This window comes from Chrysoperla carnea, chromosome 4, assembly GCF_905475395.1.
Source record: "Chrysoperla carnea chromosome 4, inChrCarn1.1, whole genome shotgun sequence".
Classification (NCBI taxonomy): domain Eukaryota; kingdom Metazoa; phylum Arthropoda; class Insecta; order Neuroptera; family Chrysopidae; genus Chrysoperla; species Chrysoperla carnea.
In genome coordinates this window covers 26,020,079-26,046,180 of record NC_058340.1, presented here as the reverse complement: position 1 = coordinate 26,046,180, position 26,102 = coordinate 26,020,079, and the positions used below count along the sequence as shown (strand labels likewise).

The 26,102-nt window shown below is 27.8% G+C and overlaps 2 protein-coding genes across 2 annotated transcripts; both read right to left on the bottom strand.

The window, feature by feature from the left end:
• Positions 1 to 310: 310 nt before the first annotated feature.
• On the bottom strand, positions 311 to 1,970 carry LOC123298425. The gene is made up of 2 exons (XM_044880420.1): positions 1,855 to 1,970; positions 311 to 874 (listed from the first exon to the last, which is right to left on the bottom strand). The coding sequence occupies exons 1-2, from the start codon at positions 1,897 to 1,899 to the stop codon at positions 398 to 400; spliced, it is 522 nt and encodes a 173-aa protein (XP_044736355.1). The 5' UTR covers positions 1,900 to 1,970; the 3' UTR covers positions 311 to 397.
• Positions 1,971 to 3,654: 1,684 nt separating this feature from the next.
• On the bottom strand, positions 3,655 to 6,432 carry LOC123298421 (trinucleotide repeat-containing gene 18 protein-like). Its single transcript, XM_044880416.1, has 5 exons — positions 6,368 to 6,432; positions 6,197 to 6,272; positions 6,055 to 6,126; positions 5,331 to 5,443; positions 3,655 to 4,220 (listed from the first exon to the last, which is right to left on the bottom strand). Exons 1-5 carry the CDS (start codon positions 6,413 to 6,415, stop codon positions 3,831 to 3,833), a joined length of 699 nt encoding a protein of 232 aa, XP_044736351.1. The 5' UTR covers positions 6,416 to 6,432; the 3' UTR covers positions 3,655 to 3,830.
• Positions 6,433 to 26,102: the final 19,670 nt, after the last annotated feature.

The following is a 26,102-nucleotide window of genomic DNA, read 5'->3' as shown; positions in this document are numbered from 1 at the left end:
AAATTTAATTTCGGTTCATTTAAAACTGACTTACCAGCCCTGTTCTAAAATTTAACTGACTGACTGTCATAACTGTCATTTATATTAATCTGTATAACAATTTTCAGCTTTAGTAAATTCATTTAAATACCATGGAAATCATAACCGTTTCGACAGCATGTATCTGTGTGTACACAACTACTATAACTAATCCTCAAGTTTTTTTGGCCTGGCTCTCCCATTATAATAATTATGACAAATAAATGTTTTTTAACGACGCATGACAAATAATAAGAAATTGAAAGTGAAACATTTAGAGAGTTAAATATTTTATTTTTATTATTTAGTAATTACAATTTTTTCAATTAATTTAAGTCAGTAATACGTAACCATATAACTATTCATAGTAATTAAAGATCTACTCAATCTGCTCAACTGCTTTGGGAGATTCGCTTGTAATATCGATTGCATTATTTGACTGTTGGGCTGCTTTCAGAGATTCGCTTTTAATAGCGGTTTCAATATTTGACAAAGCTTTGGCCAATATATCCATGTATTTTTTAATGTCTTCCAATGATATAGAAATATTATTTTCTTTTAAAAATTTGAGAACGGCTTTTGCTACTTTTGTAATGTCTGCCAATTGTTCATCCGTTAATTGACTCAATAATTTTATTACTGGATCGAAAATTGCATCTATAGTTTTGTCGCTGATGTTGATGTTTAATGCATGTAATACCTTTTGGACTTCTTTTTTAGCTATTTTCTGTACTTTTTTGTTAAATACTTTGTTTAGACCAAGTGTGTTGCCAACTCCTTTCACAGCACCTCCAATTCCATGTGCAACATTTTGTAATAAGCCGGGTTTAGGAGCAGCATTAACACATAATAATGCCTAAATATGTATAAACAGACATTTTTTATTAATAAAACCTTGTATGAATCGGTACACAGTAAAATAATTAAATATCAAATTGAAAATAAAATATGTTAAGACATTCTAAAAATTCATAGGAAACAAAGGCCGTTTCATTCAGAAAACAAGTGAAAATAAACAATTGACTTGAGTTACTTGTTGACATACCTTATAGATAGTAAGCTAAAAATTACCTGCCAAAATTACCTTATATACTGAGTTTTATCGAAATTGGGGCTAAAAAAAAGGGACACCCCTTCGAAAAAATCAAGAAATCGGAAAAAAAATTTTTGTTTTGGTGTTTGATGAAACTCGGTGGGTGAGGTATTTTTGATCCAAAAAGCATAAAAATCAGGTTAATTTAATGATTGGACTTCAAAAAAAGTTACAATGTCAGTGATTATCATGGGCAAAACTTCATTTTCAAAAAAAGTAGAGTTCCACACCAAAAAATTAAATTCTATAAAATTATGAACAAAAGGGAGGATAAGTGAGGGCTATAACGTGATAATTTTTGTTTTTAAAGAAGAAATTTCCCAGCAAAGCGGGCGAGTATCTGCTAGTATTTCATATATAAACGGCATAACAAGAACATATATATTAAAGACGAAAAACTAACTATTAAGGTAGCAGGAAACAAGGTGCCAATCTGAGCGAGTCGGTCGTTGCCTACTTTGTACTGAACATCAGACTGTCTTTTGTTCTCAATCAATTCAACAATTTCAATCGTTTTCAATCACTTAGACAGCCTGATGGGCAATACAAAGTACACAACGACCGATGACACGACCTCGTTCAGATAGGCATTGGAGGCTCATGTCCTTAATATATATCTTACATAGACCAATGTCTAAAAGTACTATTTTGAAAACGAGAAATCTCAAATTTTCGGACAAAAATCTTTCATATACATACTACTATAACGAATTTATAAAACATATGTAAATAAATTTACTTACCAAAGTTATTGTTAAAGTAAGAGCAAAAACGCTGAGCGACCTCATTGTGGCTTTTCCCAATTTGGAAATACCACTGATGTTCTAATTAGAATTGGATTACATTTGTCTATAAATTTTGGATTATTTATATCCATACAATTGTTAATCTTAATATTAATAAAATCATTAAGTTTAATCCTTAAGTAGCTGTTAAAAATTCGGTTTTTATTGGTATTATATAATTAATATAAATGTCGTCATATTTTTCAATGAAACCATTTCAATAATCTAAACCCAAGTTTACAAACGTTAAATTGTTATATTTGTAATAGACGTTCCATTAAAGATTTGAAAATTATTTTTAAGTCACTATAAGAATGTAAAAATACAAGCTTCATAAACTTGGAACTGTCCAGAAAATGGAATTATTTTTTTCTTTGAATCTTGTGGATAGATCATTCAAAGGACAAAGGGCAAATATGAATGTAAAATATAAATCTCATTGTTGTGGGTCGTGGAAATCCGTAGCTATTTAGAAGGATGTATATTGAAGAAGACAAATTATTTTTTAAATATTCACTGAACTATAGTACGTACTACAAAAAACCAAATATAAATTCAGTTAATGAATTACATGCTTTCCTGAGCAACTTTAACAAAATTTTGTTTCTACCATCAATATTTCTAAGTGTTACAAGCTTGGGACTAAACTTAATATATAATAATGGGGGTTTAACCTCCGTTTTTCTGACGCATGCCTAATCACAGAGGCCACCCACATCATTATTTGTTAATCTTTATTTATTTAATTACAATCATATTTACAATTACATTTTTGATGTGGGTGGAGTCGGTTACTTCGTTCTTTTCCAAGCGACGACAATGTAATCAATTCTGCACTCCCATTAATTATAAATTGTTCACACTGCCGCTGCCTGGATTCGAACCAACGCAACCTAAGTCTAAATAGTCCAACGTTCTAAAACTAGCGCCTTAGACCGCTCGGCCATTTAGGCACACAAAAATAATTGATGCTATAAATGCAAAAATTGAATCATTGACTAAACTTAATATACTCTGATATATGAACAATTTGAAACGTTTGACGTACATACTAAGTTTGGATTTGAGTGCATCATATATTTCCGGCATATTTTATTATTATTGTTCTTATTTAATTTTTTGATAGCCCAATAAACGAACAATGTAATTAAAATTTTGTTATTCAAATATTTTTATCATTACTTTGATAGGCTTGTATTTACGTTAGATTAACTGCTTATGAAGCTATTAAATGAAAAATTTTTGACATTTCTTTTCTGATTGAAATAAAGTTATAGTACTGGATTTGTTGATATATAGTTCTGCTGCCTGAGAAAATTGCTGTTTTAAGAATCAATTTAGGACAATTTATTTTAAATAATTTTTCATGTTCTATCAACATAAATTGTAATTATCAGACAGTTTTAACTATTCGAAAAATCAATAACAATATAATTACATAATAAACTTTCTTTATTTTTAAAATAACATAATAAGTATAAAAATACAAAAATACAAAGAAATCAAGAAAATATCCTTAAAATTTAGTAGTAGCTCACATCCACTTGTAAAAAATTAATATTTTCTAGTGAATAGAAAAAATTTCAAATCCAAAATTAACCTATCGAGTAGGGTATTAAAAAATAGAGGAAATAAAATGAAGATTACAAAAAATATAATATACTTATGTTTGAAAATTAGGAATATAACGGGACACTAACAATTCTAAAATAAAATTAATAATTAAAAAATCAAAAACCCAACTGCGTTAAATAAAATCTGAAAAGAAAAAAACCAGTCCAGTTGTTTACATAACGACTTCAACAGTCGAGACCCATTATTGGAAAGATTTGAGCCGCTGTATATTTTAATCGGCTCTGACTGTTGAAGTCTCCACTACTGGACTTATTTCTTTCTTTTCTGATTTTATTTAACGCAGTCGGGCTTTTATTTCTTTAATTGTTTATTTCATTGGCAACTTGATTTGCAACATAGTTATAGCCATCAACCATATTATTTGCATGCTTGGTCAATTCATTGACCTTATCCACTAAATCATTTAAAGAATTAATAATTGCAGTTAAAGCTTGACCAACTACGTCATTAAAATTCTGCATACTTTGTTGAGTAGATTTAATATCGTCTTGCAATTCGAATATAGCATTATATAATTCTGATAGATGATTAACCGTTGCCTCATATACATTAGTTGCTTGCTGTGGACTTATTTGAGTGTCTGGTTTTCTCGATCTTACACCAGCTTGTGGCGCGGGTTGTTGAATTTGTGGTTCAGGGCTTTTACCTACCACAACAATAGGATTATTGACGTTAACGTCCACATTTTGCTGCAAAATAAAAATATTAATAAAAGATTGATCAAGTAAGACTTATACATTTTTAAATCGGAATAAATACAAAATGGCATAAGATATCTATTTACCATATTATAAACTTTATTTTTTAAATGTTTTAATGCAAATTAACGCTTTTCCTAATAAAGGCTTTTTTCATTTTCAAAAATACAATTCAATTAAACTAGAATGTCTAAAAATTACCATAAAATTCGATTGATATCTTATACCGTTTTGTTTTTATTTAAAATATAAATAACTTATAATCTCAATTTGTTCGCTCTATATAAATCGAATTCCTTATTATACGATCTTTAGAGAATCTACCTGAATAATATGTTAAAAAACCAGAATAATAATGAAAAATTGAATGAAACACTTAAAAAAAGGATAAATTAGAATAGTTAAGTTTGAAAAAAGGGAATGAATATTTGAAGGACTATAGTTATGAAAAGTAGGTTAAAACAGCAAATAGTTTGGAATATACAACAACAAAAAATTAAAAAACCCACCAAAGCTGGGATAATTTATCTTATTCATCATCGAGAACTTTAATTTGTGGTAATCCACATTATTGAATTTTATTTGGTAGAAAATATAAATAAATAAATTTTCTACCAAATAAAGTTGACCATGCAAATTATTAAATGCAAAATTTATTTATTTATAATTTTCACACATTAAGAGTGGCTGAAAATTAAAAAAAAATTTACAGGAAGTAAGGATAAATAATTCTAGAAAGAAGCAGAAGAAATATTAAATTAAATATTTGTTTACTGATTAATCAAATATTAAATTTAATTTGAATTTAAATAAATATTATTTTACAATTTGAATAATTTAAATAGACAATGGCAGAATGTAATCGGAAATCATGATATTTCACTTAAGTTAGTTTGTATGAACCAATTTTAATATATCTCCAATAATTTTATTTGTTTTTTGAATACCATTCTGTACATGATTATCAATATTTCGTCCTAAGTCACCTATGTTTTCTTTTAACAATCCTATTATATTAGGAATTATACTTTGTTCAATATTTCCAAAATCGGCGTCTCTTTTGGTCCGTGAGAGTGAAGAATCTCTAGTTTTTGGACTTACCGCTTCCTTTATTGAGGTATTTTTCTTAGAATCAGAGCTACTTTCTTCATTATTGGAACTTTCTGCATTGCTTTCTTTTTCTTTTTCAGTTTGTTCCTGTTTATTACCATCACCTAGAGAGTCATTTTATTATTTATTCATAAACTATGATGAGGTTTCACAAAGTAGGAAGTGCCATTTGAAATTTCAAAGTTAGAGTGGGTGGGAATGAAGGAAAGAAACCTAAAATTTTCTGGGTACCATTTTTTAACTTTCCCAATATCTAAATCTACGTGTATCCACTCAAAACAATAATCACATCAGGTCAAGAGTTTTTAAGAGTGGATATCTTTCATATTCTGTGTAGTCGAGAACCAATCGATCGATTTCATTTTTTTTATCGTGGTGAGGATAGAATTTTATCTCCATTCAAATGATGTATAACAAGGTATGGGAAGTTATTTAAAATTTCAAAGTTGGGTGGTTGAGGACGAAGTGGTGAAACTTAAAATTCTCTATGGATACCGTTTTAGAACTTCCCCATCGATATCTAAATCGATGTGTTTTCACTCAAAATAATTAATCATACCTATCAGGTAAAGAGTTACTAACCAAAATATTATATGAAGTCCTTTTTTCTTGGTGCTCCTAAATTTAGTGTTTTTAAAATCAACCATGAAATGAAGGCTAAATATTTTGGTAAGTGATTAGTTTATTAAGTTGTTAAAAAAAATATTTTACTTACTATCAACCTTTACAACAGATTTTGAAATGGAATGAGAACTGGAACTGTTACTTGAACTACTAGAAGATTTAGCTAAATAATTTTAATAAATAAGTAAATAAAATAACGGCAACAGAACAAAAAAAATTTCAGAATAAAGTACCTGATGATTCCTCATTATTAGTCTCTGATCTCGTATTACTTGCATTAATAGTTGCGGCATTCCCAAAAGTCACAATCTGGAAAAAATGTATTAGTTTTTTAATTCTTCAATACTTTGCTCAGAATTTAAACTCAATTAAAATTTTTTTTGATCATTTTAAAAATTACTTACGAAACTAACAGCTAACGTTGCAAAAAATAATATCGCGAAATATTTCATTGTTACAGTTACTCAAAAATAATTTCTGAACTGAATTTTGATTGAAATTTTGGATATTTATATATACAGAATTTTAATCTGTTTATTTACAGTGAAAGTGTTTCTTATAATCTCCAAATTTTTTCGAAAATAAAAATTTATAAATGCTATAAATTTTATTATTAGTCTGGCCAATTTTCAAACAAATTATAGTATTAAGTAAATGAGATCAAACCAGATAATTAATAGTTATAGGGCCAGGAGGTAGTACTTGTCAGTCAATTCAAATCGGCTGTAAATTTCAGATGCTGTTAAGGACTTTTCTTTCAGGACGAGACTTAAGACTTTGGAGGTCTTAAAAATTATAAATTCATTCCTTGAGGTATGTGCGTCGTCAGACCCCTTGAGAATCACAATTTTAAAAATGACGGACAATTGAAACAAGTTACTAGACTCAACCTTGACAACAACTTCTCAGACTTTCATTTACAGCCCTTCTGAATAGAATGTGAAATAGAACGCCTGGCTTTAGGTCTATCACCATTTAAAAATTTATTTCAGTAGGGCAAGTTTAAAGTTAAGTGTTATTATTTTGTGGTTTCGCAAAAAATATTTCTTCGTGCTAATCTTAAGCAAAGTTCTCGAACATCAATATATTGCGAAATTTTAAGAACATCGCAATTTTCAAAAATGCTGACAAAGAATAGTGCAGATTTTTGTAAAAGAACAAATCTGACTATAAATCCACAATGAAATGTTTGCAAAAATAAATAATCGTAGGTATTCATTTGCAACAAAAGTAAGGCATAGATAAAATTAGCGGTAAAGTTAGGCAATTCCACTTTTATTTTGGTTATGCTCCTGTTTTTTACATGTTAAAGAATGGCCCAAAAGCTTAAAAAGATCGTAACTTTGAAACTGATATTGAAATAAAAAAATATATAAAATATTAACAGAATTACCGAATCATACTCGTATGAGTAGGAAATTCGAATGATACTCGAATTGGGTTCTGTCGTTTCTAAATAAGGATTTGAACCGTGATGTGCTTTTTTTTCGTGTAAAAACCTTTGATCGATTGTGTTACCTGACCCTACTCGTTCAGTTTGTAATCTTTTATTTCTCTCATCTTAGTTCCTTCCTGTAAGGCCACATAAAACGGCACCCTGTTAAATGGAGCAATTTATTACGAAGCAATAGTATAAGCTCATCGTTAAGCTTCCGTGTCTTTTTCTGTTTTACGGTCTCAAGCCAAAACCTGTCTATCTAAGGACATTACTATCTCCAAACTATCCTTTTACTCCGTTTGTCAGTCCATTTGTCGCCTTTTTTTGCCAGACCAGGGCATTCAGTAGAGATTTTGTTATTTCGAAGCAACTTTTTACTGGTTGTGCTCTAATCGTTTTCGATGTTATGACCTACACTAAGTTTTTGATCAACCAATAGAGAATCTTTTGATACTGATCCCTTAAAAAACAAAATTAAAATCATTTTCAATTTAAAATTTATTTTCTCTTCATAAAATTTCTCTTATAAAAGAGAACTTCAGTTAGCTGTTGTAATGAGCAAGACGTTTTTTTTGTAGATTGTGAAATTTGATTACAAGCTAGGCAATGTACGGGTAAAATAGCAGTCGAGTTTTTATATCTGGAGAAAAATAGATGTGTTTTATTATAGTCAGATCATTTAAAAAATGAGATTTACGATCTTATTATATTTTATGATTATAAATTATAATACTGTGATTTTCATTGAAACACTACATTTACAAAATTTTAAAAACCCCCGACAAATGCGATTTATTCCTTGTAAACCTATTTTTGGAAAGTAAGCTACATAAAATGTTCTCAATCAAGGCGGTTCGATCGTTTAGGGACCACGATGCCACCGAGAAACACACAAACGCACAGATAAACACTTGAAACTTATAACACTCCTTCCTTTATCAATATCAAAGTGACGGTCAAGGACATCAGATGAGATGAAAAGGATAATTAGAGAGCTATCATTTTTTGGGACAAATTTTTGAGTTTGTTCTTTTGAATTATTGTTTTGAATTACCTAATTATTTTACCAATTCACTTTTCAAAATGAATTGAGTCAAGTTTATTTGACCATTCATTTCCATAGTAATTATTCATATGTTAAAATTTACGACATGCCTTTTCCAAACTGAATCGATTTTGAAGATTAAAATCGGTTCATCCGTTTATTCGTTACAATGCCACAGACAGACAAATACACAGACACACACACATAGCGGTCAAACTTATAACACCCCTTCTTTTAGTCCGGGGGCTAAAAACACTATCTTGCAACTTTTAGAAACAACAAATTAGGTTAATTTATTTAAACAATATGTAAATTGAATCTTCATTTCCAAATATTCCTTTATAAACAAAGAATCGTTAGATTATTCGCAACAGTCCAAATTACAAATCGGAATCTCAGGTGACCATATTCGCATTAATATCATTTAGTTAAAACAGTTTTATTATTTTGTTGTCAGTATCCATTTTGATTAGTTATAAAAATGCAAACAGAAATTAAGATTCAAAAAAAAAAACTATTGTCTGTTTTTCAAAAACAACTTTTGTTTTAAACGTTTGCTCATAAAGTCTTAAATTTCAGCACAAAGTAGATTTATACATAATATCTCGTATATTATTGTCGATGGTAATGTATTTTATCAATTTTTTTGGTAATTAAACAACCAACCAATAAATTATTAAAATCCGTTCCAACATTGATAAGCAAGAATTAGTTCTGTTAGTTTTTATCTTCCTTTTTATACTTTCCAGTTATTGTTTTTAAAACGGTTTGACGTCTTTTTTGGTATTTTCAATTATAAAAAAAATTTGCTGAAGCATTTATTTATAAATCTACCTGAATGAAAACGAATAAGAATGAGCTTTTATTATTATTAGGCTTTCATTATAACATTTAACTTTGCTATTTTTGCTTTATTCTACCAACAAAGAACAAAAAATCTAAAATGAATACTACGTAACCTCTGATGTAAATCAACCTCTATATACAGACAAAAAGTTTTTACGTACAGTTGAGTTATTTTCACATAAAAATCATGAGCTAATTTTATAAAAAAAAGTTATTCCAAAGTTTTAAGTTTTCACTTTCGTCGACAGTCCCCAGGACTGATCTTTTCGACAATCTTTTTTAAACATTTTAATAAAAAATTATTCATTGATTGATTATTTATTTATTTGAAGTCGCTTTTCAACATCCCAAAAAATAAGGTGACATTGTATTTATTTTGAAAATTCTTTATTTATTCTTCCAAATCAATTTCATCCCCTTCAAAGTAATCCCCTCCCGATGCAATTCACTTATGCCAACGGGTTTTCCAATCTTCGAAACACTGGTTGTAGTCACTATCTGGGATTGCCTTCAGTTCCGTCTTCGCTGCGGTTTGCATCTCCTCTATCGTTTCAAAACGGTGTCCCAGGAGCGGTCTTTCGAGCTTGCTGAACAGCTAGAAGTCGCATGGCGTCAGATCAGGTAAATACGGGGGTTATCAGGTAAATACCGTTGCGGAACGATATGAGTTGAGTTTTTGACGAAATGATCACGAATTATGAGTGCAGTATGGGATGGTGCATTATCGTAGTGTAAAAGCCATGAATTGTCTTTCCTTAATTTCGGCCTTTTTAGGCGAATAGCGTTACGCAAATGACGCATAACGTCACCTTATTTTTTGGACACAGTATTATGTTTTATATGGAGGTTAAAATATTTATCTATGTATATTGCTATTGCAAATGAATAAAACAAGTTGTTAAAATTTTCTCGCATCAATCACTTTTATTACTTTTTTATTATTATTTTTTTTTTTAAATAAAAAGCTCATACTATTTTTTAAATTTCATTATTAAATTTATTAGCTTTATCATCAGTTTGTTTTTATTTTCTTTTTTATATTTTATGCTAACAACGAACAGTTATTTCGAAAAAATAATAAATTATTATAGGAAAATAAATTTTTTTTTTTTTAATTTATGTTTTTTATCGTTAATTTTCATTTTTAAACAATCAAAATTTGCAGATTCAAAATATATTCGATAAACGCTGTTTAAATATTTTACATGAAACTAAATTTTGAACACGCTTTTATTACTTTGATGTGTATTATTGTAACGGAATCTTTGAACGCAATTTTCACCCACTTCAAGACGTCGGATTTAATTGAAACTTCGCACACTTATCAAGGGCTGGTAAAAATAATGGAATAACAATAATTACATATACATAAGTTTGTCTGAATATCCTGAGGATCTTCAGGATTAACGATAAACTAAAAATCTAAGATGGTGGAAGCGCAGATAACATTCCGTAATATTTATAAATGATAGTTTAAAATACTAAAAAACACGCTTTTGTACGGCTAAATTAAAAAGTAGAAAATAAATAACAGTTTAAAAAACTAAAAAAACACGCTTTTGTAACTAACTGAACTAAAAAGTGAAAAATAATTTCTATAAGTTCAAAAAAATAAATGATTTTTCTTAATCACTTTAAGTTTTTGTTAAACTATTTAACTATTTACTCTTGGCAGAAACGGCAGACAGACATTTGAATAAATTTAAGAAATATTTCATCCTTAGTACCTACAAAATCAATAACTGATTTTCTTGAGGAAGAAATTCGCTAATAATAATTAATTCGATGGTATTTTAAATGTAAAAATGAGAAATAATGTATAAATAATTCAAAAATAACTTTAATTAATTGCAGCTGTGGAATATTTTCGAATTTAGTAATAACATATTTATGCTGGTAGAAATATTTCATGGTTAGTTAAAAATATTTTAGCGGTCATTTGCAGATAATTATAATTTAGAATTCATGATAACAATACAATGCCCTTAATAAATTATATTCAATTAAGCGTATGTTTCATGTATTAAATCGTGAAAGTATTTAAGTCACGCCTTTTTTCTAAGAGTATTTACCCTTGAACTACGAGCAGTGAATTTTATTTGTTTGGTATTTAAATTATACAAAAGATTTCAATGAAGAATTACTTATACACAATGGCAGACTATTAGCATAAAATTGGAAACAAAATTCTAGACAAAACAGTTGTTGTAACTCTCAATAAAATTTACCATTTTCCCAACCAAAAACATTTATATATTATCCAGCTAATCGACTTTCTAGTTTGCTATATTTATTCTACCTTGTAAAGAATTATCAGACAAAAGGGCAGTATTTTAAAATAAACGTAAACAAAAAAAATTTATCATTTAAAGCAGGCATGGCCAAACGTGGCTTAGATAAGGCACTCATACTTTTGTATCTAAAATACGAGTAAGACAGTGACAACCTTACCAGTGACAACCAAAAATACGAGTAAGACAGAGAGACAATATTTTTTTTTCTACCTATCTCATTAACTATCAGTATCTCATAAAAGAAACTGAGATAGCTCTATGAGCAATACGAACTTAGATAAAGAGACACACAATAAAGTTTATGGCACCCAATAAAGTTATAACAATGGTGACTTCGACTTAAAATAACTGGCCCATGCCTGATTTAGAGAAACGAGAATATTATGCTTAAATAAATCTCAGAAGAAATGAAATTTTATAGTTAAAATATTTTTTATAACAACCAATAATTACTAAATCATAAAATAATTGATGAAAGATTTGACCTTGGAAATTCTTAATAGATTTTTCATCTGATACAGTTGAGTAATTTATGTGATAAATTGGTTTTTAAAAGATTATGTAATAAAAATTTTAACGACATTTATTACTTTTATAATATTTACTTTTTTTTTCTTCGATTTTAAAAACACATTTATTATAGGTATAAATAGGTGGTACATGTTTTATAAATCATTTTTCTTTTTGAACCATACCCTTACATAATAAAGCTACTACCATTATTGATGTGGTCAGTACCATAATATTTGACGTTTGAGTTATTTTAAGTAGAATAAATAACCTTTAGTTATTTTCATAGTTCAATGAACAGAAATATTTGATAGAATGTTGTAAAAACTGTTTAATGTTTGTCAAATTTTTAGTGGATTTTACATTCTAATCCAGTGAAAAAAGATTTTTGACGTACACTTTCGCCATTTAAAGCTGATTTGTGGCACAAAATATCCTTGGGAATAATATAAAAGCTCATGTTGAACACGGTGTGTAGTGGCGTGATGATCCAAAAAAAAAAATAATAATAATAATAATAATATAATAAAATTTTTGACTAAAAGTTAAAACCTGAAGCTTCTAAAGAACTATTAGAGAAGAATTGATCGAGGTACATATGTTTCATTAAAATATCTCATTTAAACCACAGAAAATAGTTTTTTTTAAAGTGATTAAAACTAGTGAACTACAGTTTTTACTTTGAGGGGTATCCTTTTTAAACCGCAAAGCAATAATAATAATAATAATAATAATAAAGAATAGTTTAATAAAATGTGGCTCACAGGCTAGAGTTTAAAACAAAAAAACTGATAAATGTTAGTTTTTAGCGAAAATCGAAAATTTTAGATCATCAATCATCCATACTGCGATGTCATTAAAATTGTAGCTGATTCGATAAATAGAAAACTAATTTTTCCACGGATCTCACACTTAAGTCAATTAAATTTAGTCATGACATTTAACTACTCTATCTATGAGCATAATTTTGAACCATAAATTAAAGATTTGTGTAAAAATGTTGAATGAGATACAATTCATGGCCACCAGTTCTGATACGCCCAATGACTCAAGACTATATAACATTTAAAAAAAATTTTAATCTGTACATACCTATATTATACCTGTGTAAAACAATCTCTACCCCTATTTCGAGTGTTATGGAAGGGAGATAAGCGAGAGCAAGGAAGATGCAGGCTATTACGCGCTGGTCTTTACTTTTATGCTCAATGAAACGGGTGGGTATCCAGCTAGTACTGATATATTTTTTATAGCCTTCCGAGATGAAAGTGAGAAGATTAGGCACACTCTTCTCCATATTTTTCTAAAATATTTGTTACTAGCTATCGGATACCACTTTCGTTTGTTTCAAGCACAAAAGATCTGAAAGAAAATATTGTTATGTAACAGAATAACGTTACCCGATAGTTTTAGTTTGTAACTAGCCCATTTTATCATGTATTTTTTTTCCCCAAAATAAATGATTGTAATTTTGTTTAAAAAAATGGAAGAAAATTGCAATATGTTTTATATAAAAAAAGAATACATGTCGGATATTGAATGGTAGTTATTTTATTGTTTCATGTATATTATTAATGGTAGACTAAATCGTTTTATGAAATTTTTCACAAATGGTTTTACATGAATAATATCAACGTAAAATACAATATTAAATGTGTTACAAGTGTTTCTCTAACAAACTGTTAGTGAACAAAAATGTGTCATGGAAAATTCCAAAGTAACGGAAAGTTTTCTAGTAACGGAAAGTTTAAGCTCAGGGGTAAGAAAAGACATGCCTATGAAGTTCCATTGATTAATAATTTTTTGTACAGTTGGGGAAGTTATATCTGTTTCTGTTTGAGAATTGTTAAGGGAAATGTATTTTAAATTATTATTACCGATTCCTATTCTGCTATTGGAGCTGAAATCATAGTTCAATTTTGTCACCATCTCTCCGAGTTATATTAGAAAAATACAAATTAATCCTTTAGGTGACATTAATACCATCTGCTGAAGAATTTCATTTGGAAATTTGTTTGAGATTATTTCAGAAACATTGAAAGGTAAGTAGTATTAGTAATTGTTTTTTACAAAGTGGGTAAGCTTATAATTGAGCGATGACTGTTTTTTTCAATTTCCGCCGTCACAACAAAAGATTAATTTAATTAATTGGCTGTGATGGGCTGGTGTAGTGCATGGTATCAGCCTCTCAAAATAATATAGGAGCTGATTAATGATATTATTAGCGGAAAAGGTGGTAAAACACATATATGGTATCTCAATGGGCTCTATGGTCTAAGTGTGTCTCTCGTGCACAACCAATATAGCCTAAACTAGCCTCTAATCATCCAAATAAATAGGTAATCGAATAACATTAACAGAAATTGTTTTGGATATTAATTACTAAAACAAGATGCCCATTGTTCAACATCTTCAACATTACAAAAAATCACAATCGAACAACAAATATTACCAAACTTTTATTGACTGTCAGACAAAATGATTTCATTTTTTATTCAATTACCTTTTTATTAGAATAACATAAAAACAAACATTTGTCAATTTTAAGTAAACTCGTACAAACAAAAAAATTTCCGTGTCGCGTAGCAGAGATTGCCCAATTTATAATAATTTTTGTACAGCAAAAAATTATTAGGCTAAGTATAGATGTTTTTATCAATAAAACATGCTGGTAAACACCATCAAAAATTGAAGTTTCTATATTAACAGAATCTGGATTGCTATCATTTTAAAGTTGACTCGTCACTCCATTAATGTATTCCGTTTTAAGACCCCCCCTTCCACATTTTCCCAGCCACTACCTCTGCTAAAAACTAAATTGGTTGATAAAATAGCGTGAAAAAAAAGTGATTTGAATAATATGAAATCTATTTTACATTGAGGTAGGTTTTTTATGTATATAGTACAACAGTCAGTATATATTACATACACATTATTTGTACTTTATAACATTATACATGCACTATGAAACTTACAAAACTTTTAAATTGTTTTTAAAACATTTAAAATGTAAATTTTATAAAAATATGAAAAATAAAAAGTACCTAACTTGTAACAGACTCATAAGTTTAAAAAGTTAAATAATAATAACAATAATATTGTGTACCTTATATTACAGGCTGTTACAGTGTATTGGAGCTAAATCAGGCATGGGCGAGTTATTTTAAATCAAAGCCACCATCGTTATAACTTTATTGTGTGCCATTAACTTTATTGTGTGACTCTTAACCAAGTCTGCATTGTCCATAGAGGAGAAGGCGAGACGAGTTTACGACTCTTCTACCTGTCTCAGTTTCTCTAATAGTAATGAGATATAGGTAGACAAAAAAATGTTGTCTCTCAATCTTACTCGTATTTTTGGTTGTCGCTGGTTAGGTTGTCACTGTCTTACTCGTATTTTAGGTAAGAAGTCCGAGGGACTTCTGTAACATCCGTTTATCCATGCCTGGGCTCATAGCGCCACAATACCTAAAATACAAACAAATATTGCGCCAGGAAACTGTTTTTGGATGAAATTGATATGCAAAGAGTGAGCCAACTGTTTTTTTTTTCTTCAAATTGTATCAAATTATATCGAACCAATTGTTTTCAAGTAATTAAATACATACAAGATACTTCTTGTCAAAAGTTTTTTTGTAGCCATTAGATGATGGAGTTAGTTATACGCTTCCGTTTATAAAATCCATATCCTCTTTATTTTTTGGTTCAAAGCCTTTTCCATATCGTGCAAAGTTATAATATTTTTTCCGACAGTTGGAAATTTCTTGCAATTTATTTTTTCTTTTTTTTTTTTTGTCAATTACTTTCTTATATATACGGAAAAAGCGGCAAAAACACGATAATTTAAAAATCTTTGATAGAAATATGACCCAGAATCAAAATTAAAGCCTGATTTAAAACGAAACATTGAATTTTCGCCTCATAAATGAACTATTTTAGACTTTCACCATTTTTATACCATGTACATATGATATATATCAAGGTATACTCAATTTAGTCCCCAGTTTGTAGCGCTTAAAAATATTGATGCTACCAAGAAAATTCTGATATAGTTGTTCATAAAAACACGTAATTAGTCCATTTTCGGTTGTCCGTCTGTCTATCTGTAAACACGATAACTCGAAAACGAAAAGAGATATCAAGCTAAAATTTGTTCGTAAATGAGTAACATAGGTCAAGGTCTTGGGTCCGTAAACATCACTGTTTACCCGTGAGAACGCAAATTAGCTTAGAAACATTTTACAGGTACCTCTTATGTATGTGGGTGTTTGTTTATCACTCTTTACTTACATGGCGTAAAAAAAACGATCGAATGCGTAATTAACACTTTCTATACATGATATTTTAATAATTAACTCAGTCAATTGTTTGTTTTCACTTGTTTAGACAAAATTATGTAATAAACGTGTTTAAATTCAAATCAGGAACCTTTTCAATTGTTGCAAGCTAATAAGCCTGAATATCTCATACATTATCCGACAACGCAGCTGTTGAAACACCTTGTATCTGGTGTATATCATCTAAACTGAGATATTGAACTTTGGAAACATATTTTCAAGCACCGTTATATGAAAAATCGTATAATATATAGTTCAAAAAGAGTGTACAGTGAAAAATAGTACAAACTATATTTTAATAAACCTCCAACCCAAAAACATAGTTTACAAAACTTTCAAATACGCTCAAGTATTTTAATATAAAATTTTGATTTTTTAAATAATTTTATAAAATCTGTATAAACAATCGTTATACAGGATGCTCAAAAAATCTACAAAATTCGACCCTTGAATTAAACTTGACAGAAATTTGAAATTATTATTTCATATATATTGGGTATATTTCATGTAGTCCCTACAACTTGAGGGGCAATAAATCTTGTATTTTGTTATTTTAATATACTTAAAAAGTAAATATATATCAAATTGTCATTGAAGTGGTGGAAAATAAAAGCCATTTAGTCAAGAAAAATATATTTTCACAAATAAATTATATATCAAATAAATGATTTCTTGGGATTTAATTCACTTACCTATGTATATTTTCTTTTACTTTTGTAGATAATATTGAAGGAAGACCTTACATATAGAAAGAAAAACTACATGATTATTTCAAATCATAAAACATTAAATTATAGCGTTATTAAGTATGTAATTTTAGCTAAATATAATTTTCATTTATTATAAAATAATTTAAGTTCGTATTTATATACAAAATGTATCATGCAAATGTGTCTAAAAATGTATGATATTTTATTTTAACTTACCGTACCATACCTGATGTTGCCCCGATAAGCTTCAAGCTACACTTTGAATATACTACCATGTTTAGAAAATGGCTCAAATTTATCTTTCGAATCATCATTTTCAACAGCCACCCCGCTTGCTTAAGAATGTTTAGAAGAACTAGAGTCAAAATGTAATCTGCTAAATACTTTATCCAAGTGATTTGGTCGTGTAATTAAGAACAGAATTTGTGTGTATTTTTGGCTAAAATTCAAAGCAACGGAGGTGTTGATAAAATACTACAACGTCCACAAGTCCAAAAAGACTATTTTGAATGTTTAGGATTGATTTGTCATAGTCTCACAGTTTTAGAATCCCTTAACTGAAGAAAACAAATAATAAAAACTTTTTGCCGCTAATTTTTTTTTTGAGATCATAATTATTCGTCTTAAACAGTGCAGTATTTCAAGTTTATGAAATCATCCTGATATGATATTCTGAATTCTAAGCTTAAATGCTTTGAAGTGTAAAAGAATATAGAAAGCCAATTATACATTTTACATTCTGTATCAAAAATAATGACATATAAAACTTTATTATATAACAATTATACATAATAATTATTAATAATAATTTTACAATGTTTAAAATTTGTAACATCTATTTTCATGATTATATGATGATAAAATACATAATAATACTACAATAGAATTGGTTTTGTTGAATAGAAAAGGTGTTCATACTGTTCTCTACATCTATCTATCCACCTATCCAACCTCCCATGACTAGATTGTTCCCTATTGACAAAATATAATAGGAAGACTATGATAGAATATGTTTTGAATGGAAAATGGGTGATATTACAGGCTATTATTGCTATTATTGTTATATTATAATGTATACAGAGTGCTTCAGATAGCTTCGGGCATAAAAATACCAGTGTTTTAATATTCGTATCCATACTTTATATCAGTAACTAATTCGTTGGAACGTTTCGTCATTTATTTATGACTTTCTCAGCAACTTATTTTTATTGGTTGCTGATGAAGTCATAAATAAGTGATGAAACATATAAATATTATCAATGATAATAAATGAGAATGATATTTCGAAATAAATTTCGATTTTTACCTCAATTTCTCAGATCAATTTTGTGTATTATATATACCAAGTAGCCTTCATCAGTATGAATTAGTTAACCGTAATTACTCTTATTGTGTGTGTTACTCGTTGCTAATTTGGTAGCGGAATGCACATTAATATTTCCATATACCCACAATTTATACTGTTCTAAGTATTTGTCAATTTGTAATATCAGTTACGTCAGCCAATCGGCTTCATTCGGTGACCTTTATGCGAAATGATATTCGAGTATGTTTTGACGTTTAAAATTATAAATTACAAAAACAAACTGAAATCACAATTTATTACTAATTCTAGAAATGCAACCTTGATATTGCAATTTTTATTAAATCCGAATTTGGAATTGGTCCTTTGTCTTTAAGTTCATCGTTTGGTTACCCAGTTTTTGAATGTAGATGCTTTCATAAGCGTCTAATTCACTAGGATGGGGTACTGATTTTAAAAGTTTTAAATTCGATTTTTCAACTGTCCCATGATATGTTCTTTAAATCTTGTAATAATTTGTCTTCTACTTTGACCTACTTATTTCTTCGAACTATTAATTTGAATAAATTAAACATTTCGTCATTTATCTATGACTCCCCCAGCAACTTATTTTTATATACCTAGTTAACTATAATATTTACGGACATATTAACGTTTATAGTTCTACAAAATTTGAGCTTTAATAACTACATTATTTTTGGTCGAAGAATTTCAAATTTTGTATTTTAATACATTTAACGTTAATATTATTGCAAATATAAATAACGTTAGAGAAAAAATTCTTGAGTGGGATATAAATAAATGTTGATAATCTTCGATCTGTAGCTTCCTGGGACACTGTGTACAAATGAATGACGACTATTAAAATGTTTTTGTCAGAAAATGTCAAATAATTATAATTATTATGTCTATGTAATGGCGATGGTGCCCTAAACTCAATTATCAACTCTAAAACTTCATAAATATGGATATAAAGTTAAATCTATTTTTGAATTATAGCTGTAAGCTACTTATATAATAATTATTTTGGTAAATATATTTGGTTTAGTAAAAAACCTTAGCTCACAGTTATAAAATTTATAAATGCATAAAGAGGTGAAATGTAAAAAACACGCATAAAAAATGTGGGATATATCTTCCCTTGTGGACATTTTTAGTTGTGGACTAAAATCCCTTGTGGACAATTTAAGAAATCCAAATTTTGTTGTTTATTTTTTAGGTCGAAATTAGTCTGAAAAAATGATTTTTATCCAATCATATACAAAATAAATTCCGGAAATCTTGCAAATTCTTAAGGAATATTTTAAGGAAGTTGGGTATATAGAGTAACTTTGACCCAGCAAATTATTAATTAAATTCATTTAACGATAGAGTAAATAGTTTTTGAAATTAGTTAAAGTGGATTCGTGAAAGCTCTACACCGGATTTAGCTCTGGGATTAAAATACTTAAATCACTTTACTTTTAATAAAACAAAATCGTTGTCTTAGACCAAATTTTATTCATGATAAGAATCAAGTTCAAATTATGAAACGAAAATTAGGTAAACAATACATGTCAAACAAATCTAAATATAAATGCAAATAAATAGATAAACACTTTAAATCATTTCCTGCTATTAACCTAGTCCAAATTTTTTTATTTCATTAATATAATATTTTAAATAAATTATTTTAAAGATAACAAATCTTAAAATAAAAATTCATAAAAGAAAAATATTTTAATTCATCAAATGTCAATAAACTATTATAATAAAATTGATAAAAGTTACTACTTACTAAGCTCGTCTCTGATAAAAGACTTAAAGGAAAATTCATATTTGTTTTCTTTTTAAAGTAACAAAAAACTGTTCGAAACAAGTTATTGTTTCCTGCATTACGTAACTTCTAAAATCACATAAAATTACGCATCTGACATAAAGAATTTTTACAAATACGTCGCTACAGAAAATCTCTATTTTGAGTGAATTCAAAAGTACAAACTATATTCTGTGACTTCATTTTTTCTATTACACTCACCCTATTTTTAATATGAATGAAATGTACAGAACTACTACTATCTTCTTGGTAGCTCAATTGCTTAGAACGCTGGTCTGAATGTCATAGGCTGTGATCAAGACGACATCTAAAGTTTTGACTTCTTTCAAAAATATGTTTAGGTGGAAGATATGATTTCAAAGTTGGTAGAATCTAAGTAGTCTTGCTTTGAAGAGTTGGGAGACCTACAACTTAAAATATTCCATTGATTACGACTAATATGTTTTTCCCTAAGACCTACATTATTATTGTAGACAAGCATTGACATTGAAAGGCTTTCTTCAAGGTCTTTAAAGTAAAAATTCAACAAAAATATTCATAATACGTAGTTATTAATATCTTAAAGATATTTTTATAACATTATCGCGTATATAATATAATAGGATAAAGTGAATTAATTTTTATTTAAATTATATTTATGAAAAACTTTGCAGACAGTAAATGATTGTTATTTTATTAAAATATACTCGTGTTTATAAAATTATAAACTTTTGTTTAAATGATTATTACGAACATTGTAAAATAAAATATGCTGAGAGTTAATAATATTTATGACACTTTTAGTAGCTAGTAGGGTATTAAAAGTTCATTCATTGTTTAGAGATGTTGTTATATATTTACATCTCTGAAAGATACTAATTTTAAGTACTGTAAATAGTTAAACAAGTCATTCAGATTCATTATACTTTAGATACATTTACTTCATAAAATACGTGCAATTAACACGTATTTTATGTACAAGTATATTTGTAAAAGTTACAACGGTTCTCAAATGTTTTTTTAGAAAAATGACACAAAATCTTTGCCGGGCTTGTAAAATATGAACCTTTAAAAATTTTAATTAAAAAAAGACAAAATCTTCCTAAAGGTTACATATAAAACTGTTTCTGTTTCACAAGAAAGAGGCTCAACAATTTTCTTAAAATTGAAAAATTCTTAAAATTGAGATATTTTCTTCTACGGCATGGAAGTCGAAAAAGTTTTAATTTATTCACAAGTGAACAATCCAATTTGTTTTTTCTGGTCTGTTAGGAAGATTCTTGATTAACAAATGAAAAAATCCATTTTGTTTGTCAAGAATATGAGTTTTTTACCTTCATCTCTTCAAAAAAAAAATCGATTTTTAAGAACGTCCCATGTTTTAAATTCCCTAATATAAAATATTTAAGGACTGTTAAAATAAAAGTTGTCGTTATACACTTCTCAAAACCCTCCAGAGTTCAATGCGTATTTATTATTCCTCAAAAAATAACTCTCATACTATATCATTTGTTTCCTTTCCTACTGACATTGGGCCTTTTACTTTACCTTTCACAAGCACTCGATTGTTTTAGTTTTTAGGTCAAAATCAATAAGCAAACGATTTTTATCCAAATCGCGTACAAAACTATTTCCTCGATCTTTACCAATCTTCTTAGAAAATACCCCTTAAAAAATATGGAGAAAAAAAATCATTTTCTGAATTTGATGAAACTTGATATATTGTGTTATTCTGGTCCAATAAATACAAAATCGGCTTCATTTGACAATTGGGTGAGTGATTTTTCAGATACAGCACAAAATGTCGTACGAAAAGCTTTAATTTTAGAATAATTCTGGTGATACCTCCAATAAAACTTATCTAAATCAAATAAGCTAGATTTATATATAATTATTTTGGGGTTCTATTAGTTTAATATAAATATTTATTATCTATGGTTCTATTACCTTAAATAATCCAAAACCGTTTTTTTTCAATTTAGCGAAAAATTGTTAAATTTCAATATTTTATAGGATTAAATTTCTCTTATTCGAGTGTCCATAAATTAAACACGCTAAGTAGCTATATGTTAACCATATTTAAGTTGTCTGTCATTCATTATCCATGTCACTTTTCATGTAATAACTTAATGGAGTATCCCTTAAGTAGCCAGAAACATTAGCTAGTTTTTAAAACATCATCATATAAAAACTAATATTTGTCTCGTTTCTTTGTAATGGTGGATAAATATGCTAAATTTCATCATTCTTAAAATTCAATTAAAAATTTGGTATTGTAAATATTCAGAAAACATTAAATTTGAAATTTGAACAAACATATAACAGAAAATATAAAACAATATATACTTTTTAATAAATAAATAATTTTTTGTTTACATGACAAAGAAAAATTGATTACACAAACAATAATGGCGTTCTAGTTACACCACCATAGTAAAATGAGAAATGATTCTAATAATAATTTGTTATATGTGTAGATGAAGGTGGAAGATATGTAGTTGTAGACTTGATGTGAACATCAAACAACCTCCGTATTCTAGATCCATTTATTTTTCGAAAAAGTTTAAAACAAACCCTTAAGGATATAGAGTAGAAGTATTTTAGCTGTCTATCCCTTTGTATGCTTAGATCTTTAAAATTACGCAACTTTTAATAGGTAGAGTGATAAATACTTTAAACTTATAACACTCTTTCTTAAATCAATATCAAAGTGGTGGTCAAGGACATCAGATGAGATAAAAAGGAAATTTAGAGATCTATCATTTTTTGGGACAAATTTTTGGAAATATTGGAATTGAAATTGAAATATTTAAGTTGACTTTGTTCTTTTGAATCATTGTTTTGAATTACCTAATTATTTTACCATTTCACTTTTTGAAATGAATTGAGCCATGTTTATTTGATCAATCATTTCCATAGTAATTATTTATATATTAAAATTATATGTCATGCCTTTCCAATTTTCAATTGCCAATTTTCTAGTTTTTTTCGGGTACGGAAACCTAAGCTCGCACATGAAACATAGCTATGAACACTCTCCGTTATATTACCTTTCAAATGAAACGAAAAAAAATTAAAATCGGTTCATCCATTCAGGTGCTACGATGCCACAGACAGACACACACAGACACACATACATAGTGGCCAAACTTATAACACCCCTTTTTTTTAGTTCGGGGGTTAAAAATAACACTTTTCCGTGCATAATCACACGTTTAAAAAGTAACATTTTGCCGTTATTTTTATTTTGCTCTTTCGTCTAATGTAATACTTAAATTACAGTCTATATACAGAAGTAAAAAACCTAATATTTCATTCGTTTAATAATAATCATAATCAAAAATAATAAGATAAAATAATATTGTTTTGAATTTTCTTTTATGAATCATGAACCGTAAACTGTTTTTGTAATTTATCAAAAGCCTATATGTACAGAAAATTTAATATGATATTACATTGAATGTATTATTTTATACATATGCATTAATAACTACATATATACTAGGGTTACAGTCAAGGGATGAACGCTTTGTTGCCAGCTACTTTGTATTACATTAATTTAAAAATTTAAAGCTTTTTATACAAAACTACAAAAAAAATAAGAACAAAAAATTAGAATATAATATGCATATTATAATACTATAATGTGCAAAAAAAGCAAATGCTAGAGAAATAATTTCGAGGAATCAGTACAAAATTTATTCAGAAACTTAAAGGCGAGGTGATAGCAATAGAAATTTTAAATAGTTGTAGTAAAAATTGAAAATTTCTACGTGTCGGACATTAGTTATTATATAATTGAACATTTTTATTGGATAAAACAATTTTTACGGTTATTGTTTAATTGCCTTCTAATCAGATAAAACAAAAAACGGTTGTTTATAAATGTTTAGGCTGCTACTAAATTCAATTTTCCGATAACTTTGAAATACAATGTATTACTTAAGAAAATAAGAAATGATAATGTTGGCAGACTAAGGATCTATTTTCTTTCTTTTTTTTATGGAAATCCAATTTATGGAAATAAGCTTAACAAACAAGAACCATTAATTATAAAACAAAATATTAATCACATAATAAATGTCCAAAATATAAATACATATGGAATATATGTAAATAACAATTTTTTTTTAATGTTTAACATAGATATCAGTATACAATATTTAGATCGCTAACTTATCATAGAACGCGAATATAAAAAATTAATATGACATCCTTTAGAGAAAAATTAAAATCTTTTAACATAAACTTCAAAACATTTTTATATAAAAAGGATGTTAACATTTTTTACCCATTAAATGGTGGAAGAGCAGTTTATACACAAAATACATACACATATTTGGCATGTTATAAATACATACTTCACTGCGCCAACACCATTTTTTTATATTCTGTACAGATATATTATACATTATACATCAAATATATAGTTACATTATACAACGCTTAACAAATATTTATTAAAGTCCAATAAGACTTATATGAGGTTTTCTATTTAAAGGTATGAATATAAAAATTGTTATTGATAAACTCATTGAATAAGTAAATACTTCTGGTTGCAGATTAAATGATAAAAAAGTGTTTCGAAAAATTTCACTTTACTCATGGTTGAGAAACTAAGATACACCTTTGTGTACAAGAAGCTAACATGGATCTTTGTGCCTAATCGTTTGATGGTTGCGTAAATTAATAGTTTAGGATAGAAGAAGTCCTGCGTTTTCAAGATATTCGATATTGAGTTGCTAGAAAGATTTCAAATAAAAAATTTTGTCTGACTTCCTAGCTAGATCTTGATTTGCTGGTAAGAAGGCAAATTATTTATTGCTAATTATGTCACTAACGTTAACATTTTTCATATATTTATTGAATTTTTATCATTACGGTAGGTATACTTCCTTTTTAGTAATCTTGTACCCGGTAGTTGCATAACTATAAACGGTTATAAACGGTTAGTGATACAAAAAAAAATTAGTTTACAAAAAAGGTAGGTAATTTAATTATCTACAATTAAGGTTATTACGGTTAAGGAGATATAGGATTATTACATTTTTAAGGTAATTTTACGGTAAGGCTATAACATTTTTGGTCTAAAGTGTTCGGTTATGGAGATATAGCCAAAACAGTTTTCCTTAAAATGGAGGCACTTCTCCGACCTATTTTTGTAAGGATTTTGTACATTTACTTTTAGTATGTGATTACTAAACCTATTTAAATAATAAAATAACTGCTGTAACTTGTGAATTATGGACAAGAGTAACTAGCTACTTTCATATTGTTAGCAATCTAGTTGTAATTTGAAAATCTCTGCTATTTTATAGCTAATATATGTATTTTGGACTTTTTCGGCGTATTTTTTTCTCCATCTATAAATAAAAATAAATGTTTATTAAGCTATATATATAATAATATTAATAATATGATAGAAGTTACATACAAATATATTTTATATATAATAATTTTGTAAACTTTTCACATTAGATATAGTTTTTACATTATTGTATAAATAGGAATATAAATATTCCACAGTTTGACAGTTTTTGGTTTTCTATATTCATTTCATGTTTATGTAGTATAATATCTATCTATCTATATATGTTCTAATATGTATACTACTCTACGTACGTATGTTTGTAGTCTCTCTAGAGTCCAAAAACTAAACGTTAGTATTGGGAATATACAATAGTCGACGAATAATAATATAAATATATACTTTATGTGTATTGTAAGTAGTAGGTATGGTACATATGCTACCAGTCTTTACCAAATAAAATGATGATATCATATCAAAATGTTTATGGAAATAAATCATATTTTGATTTTTGAGGATATATAAAAAAAAACAAATGGTTTTGTAGTTCGTG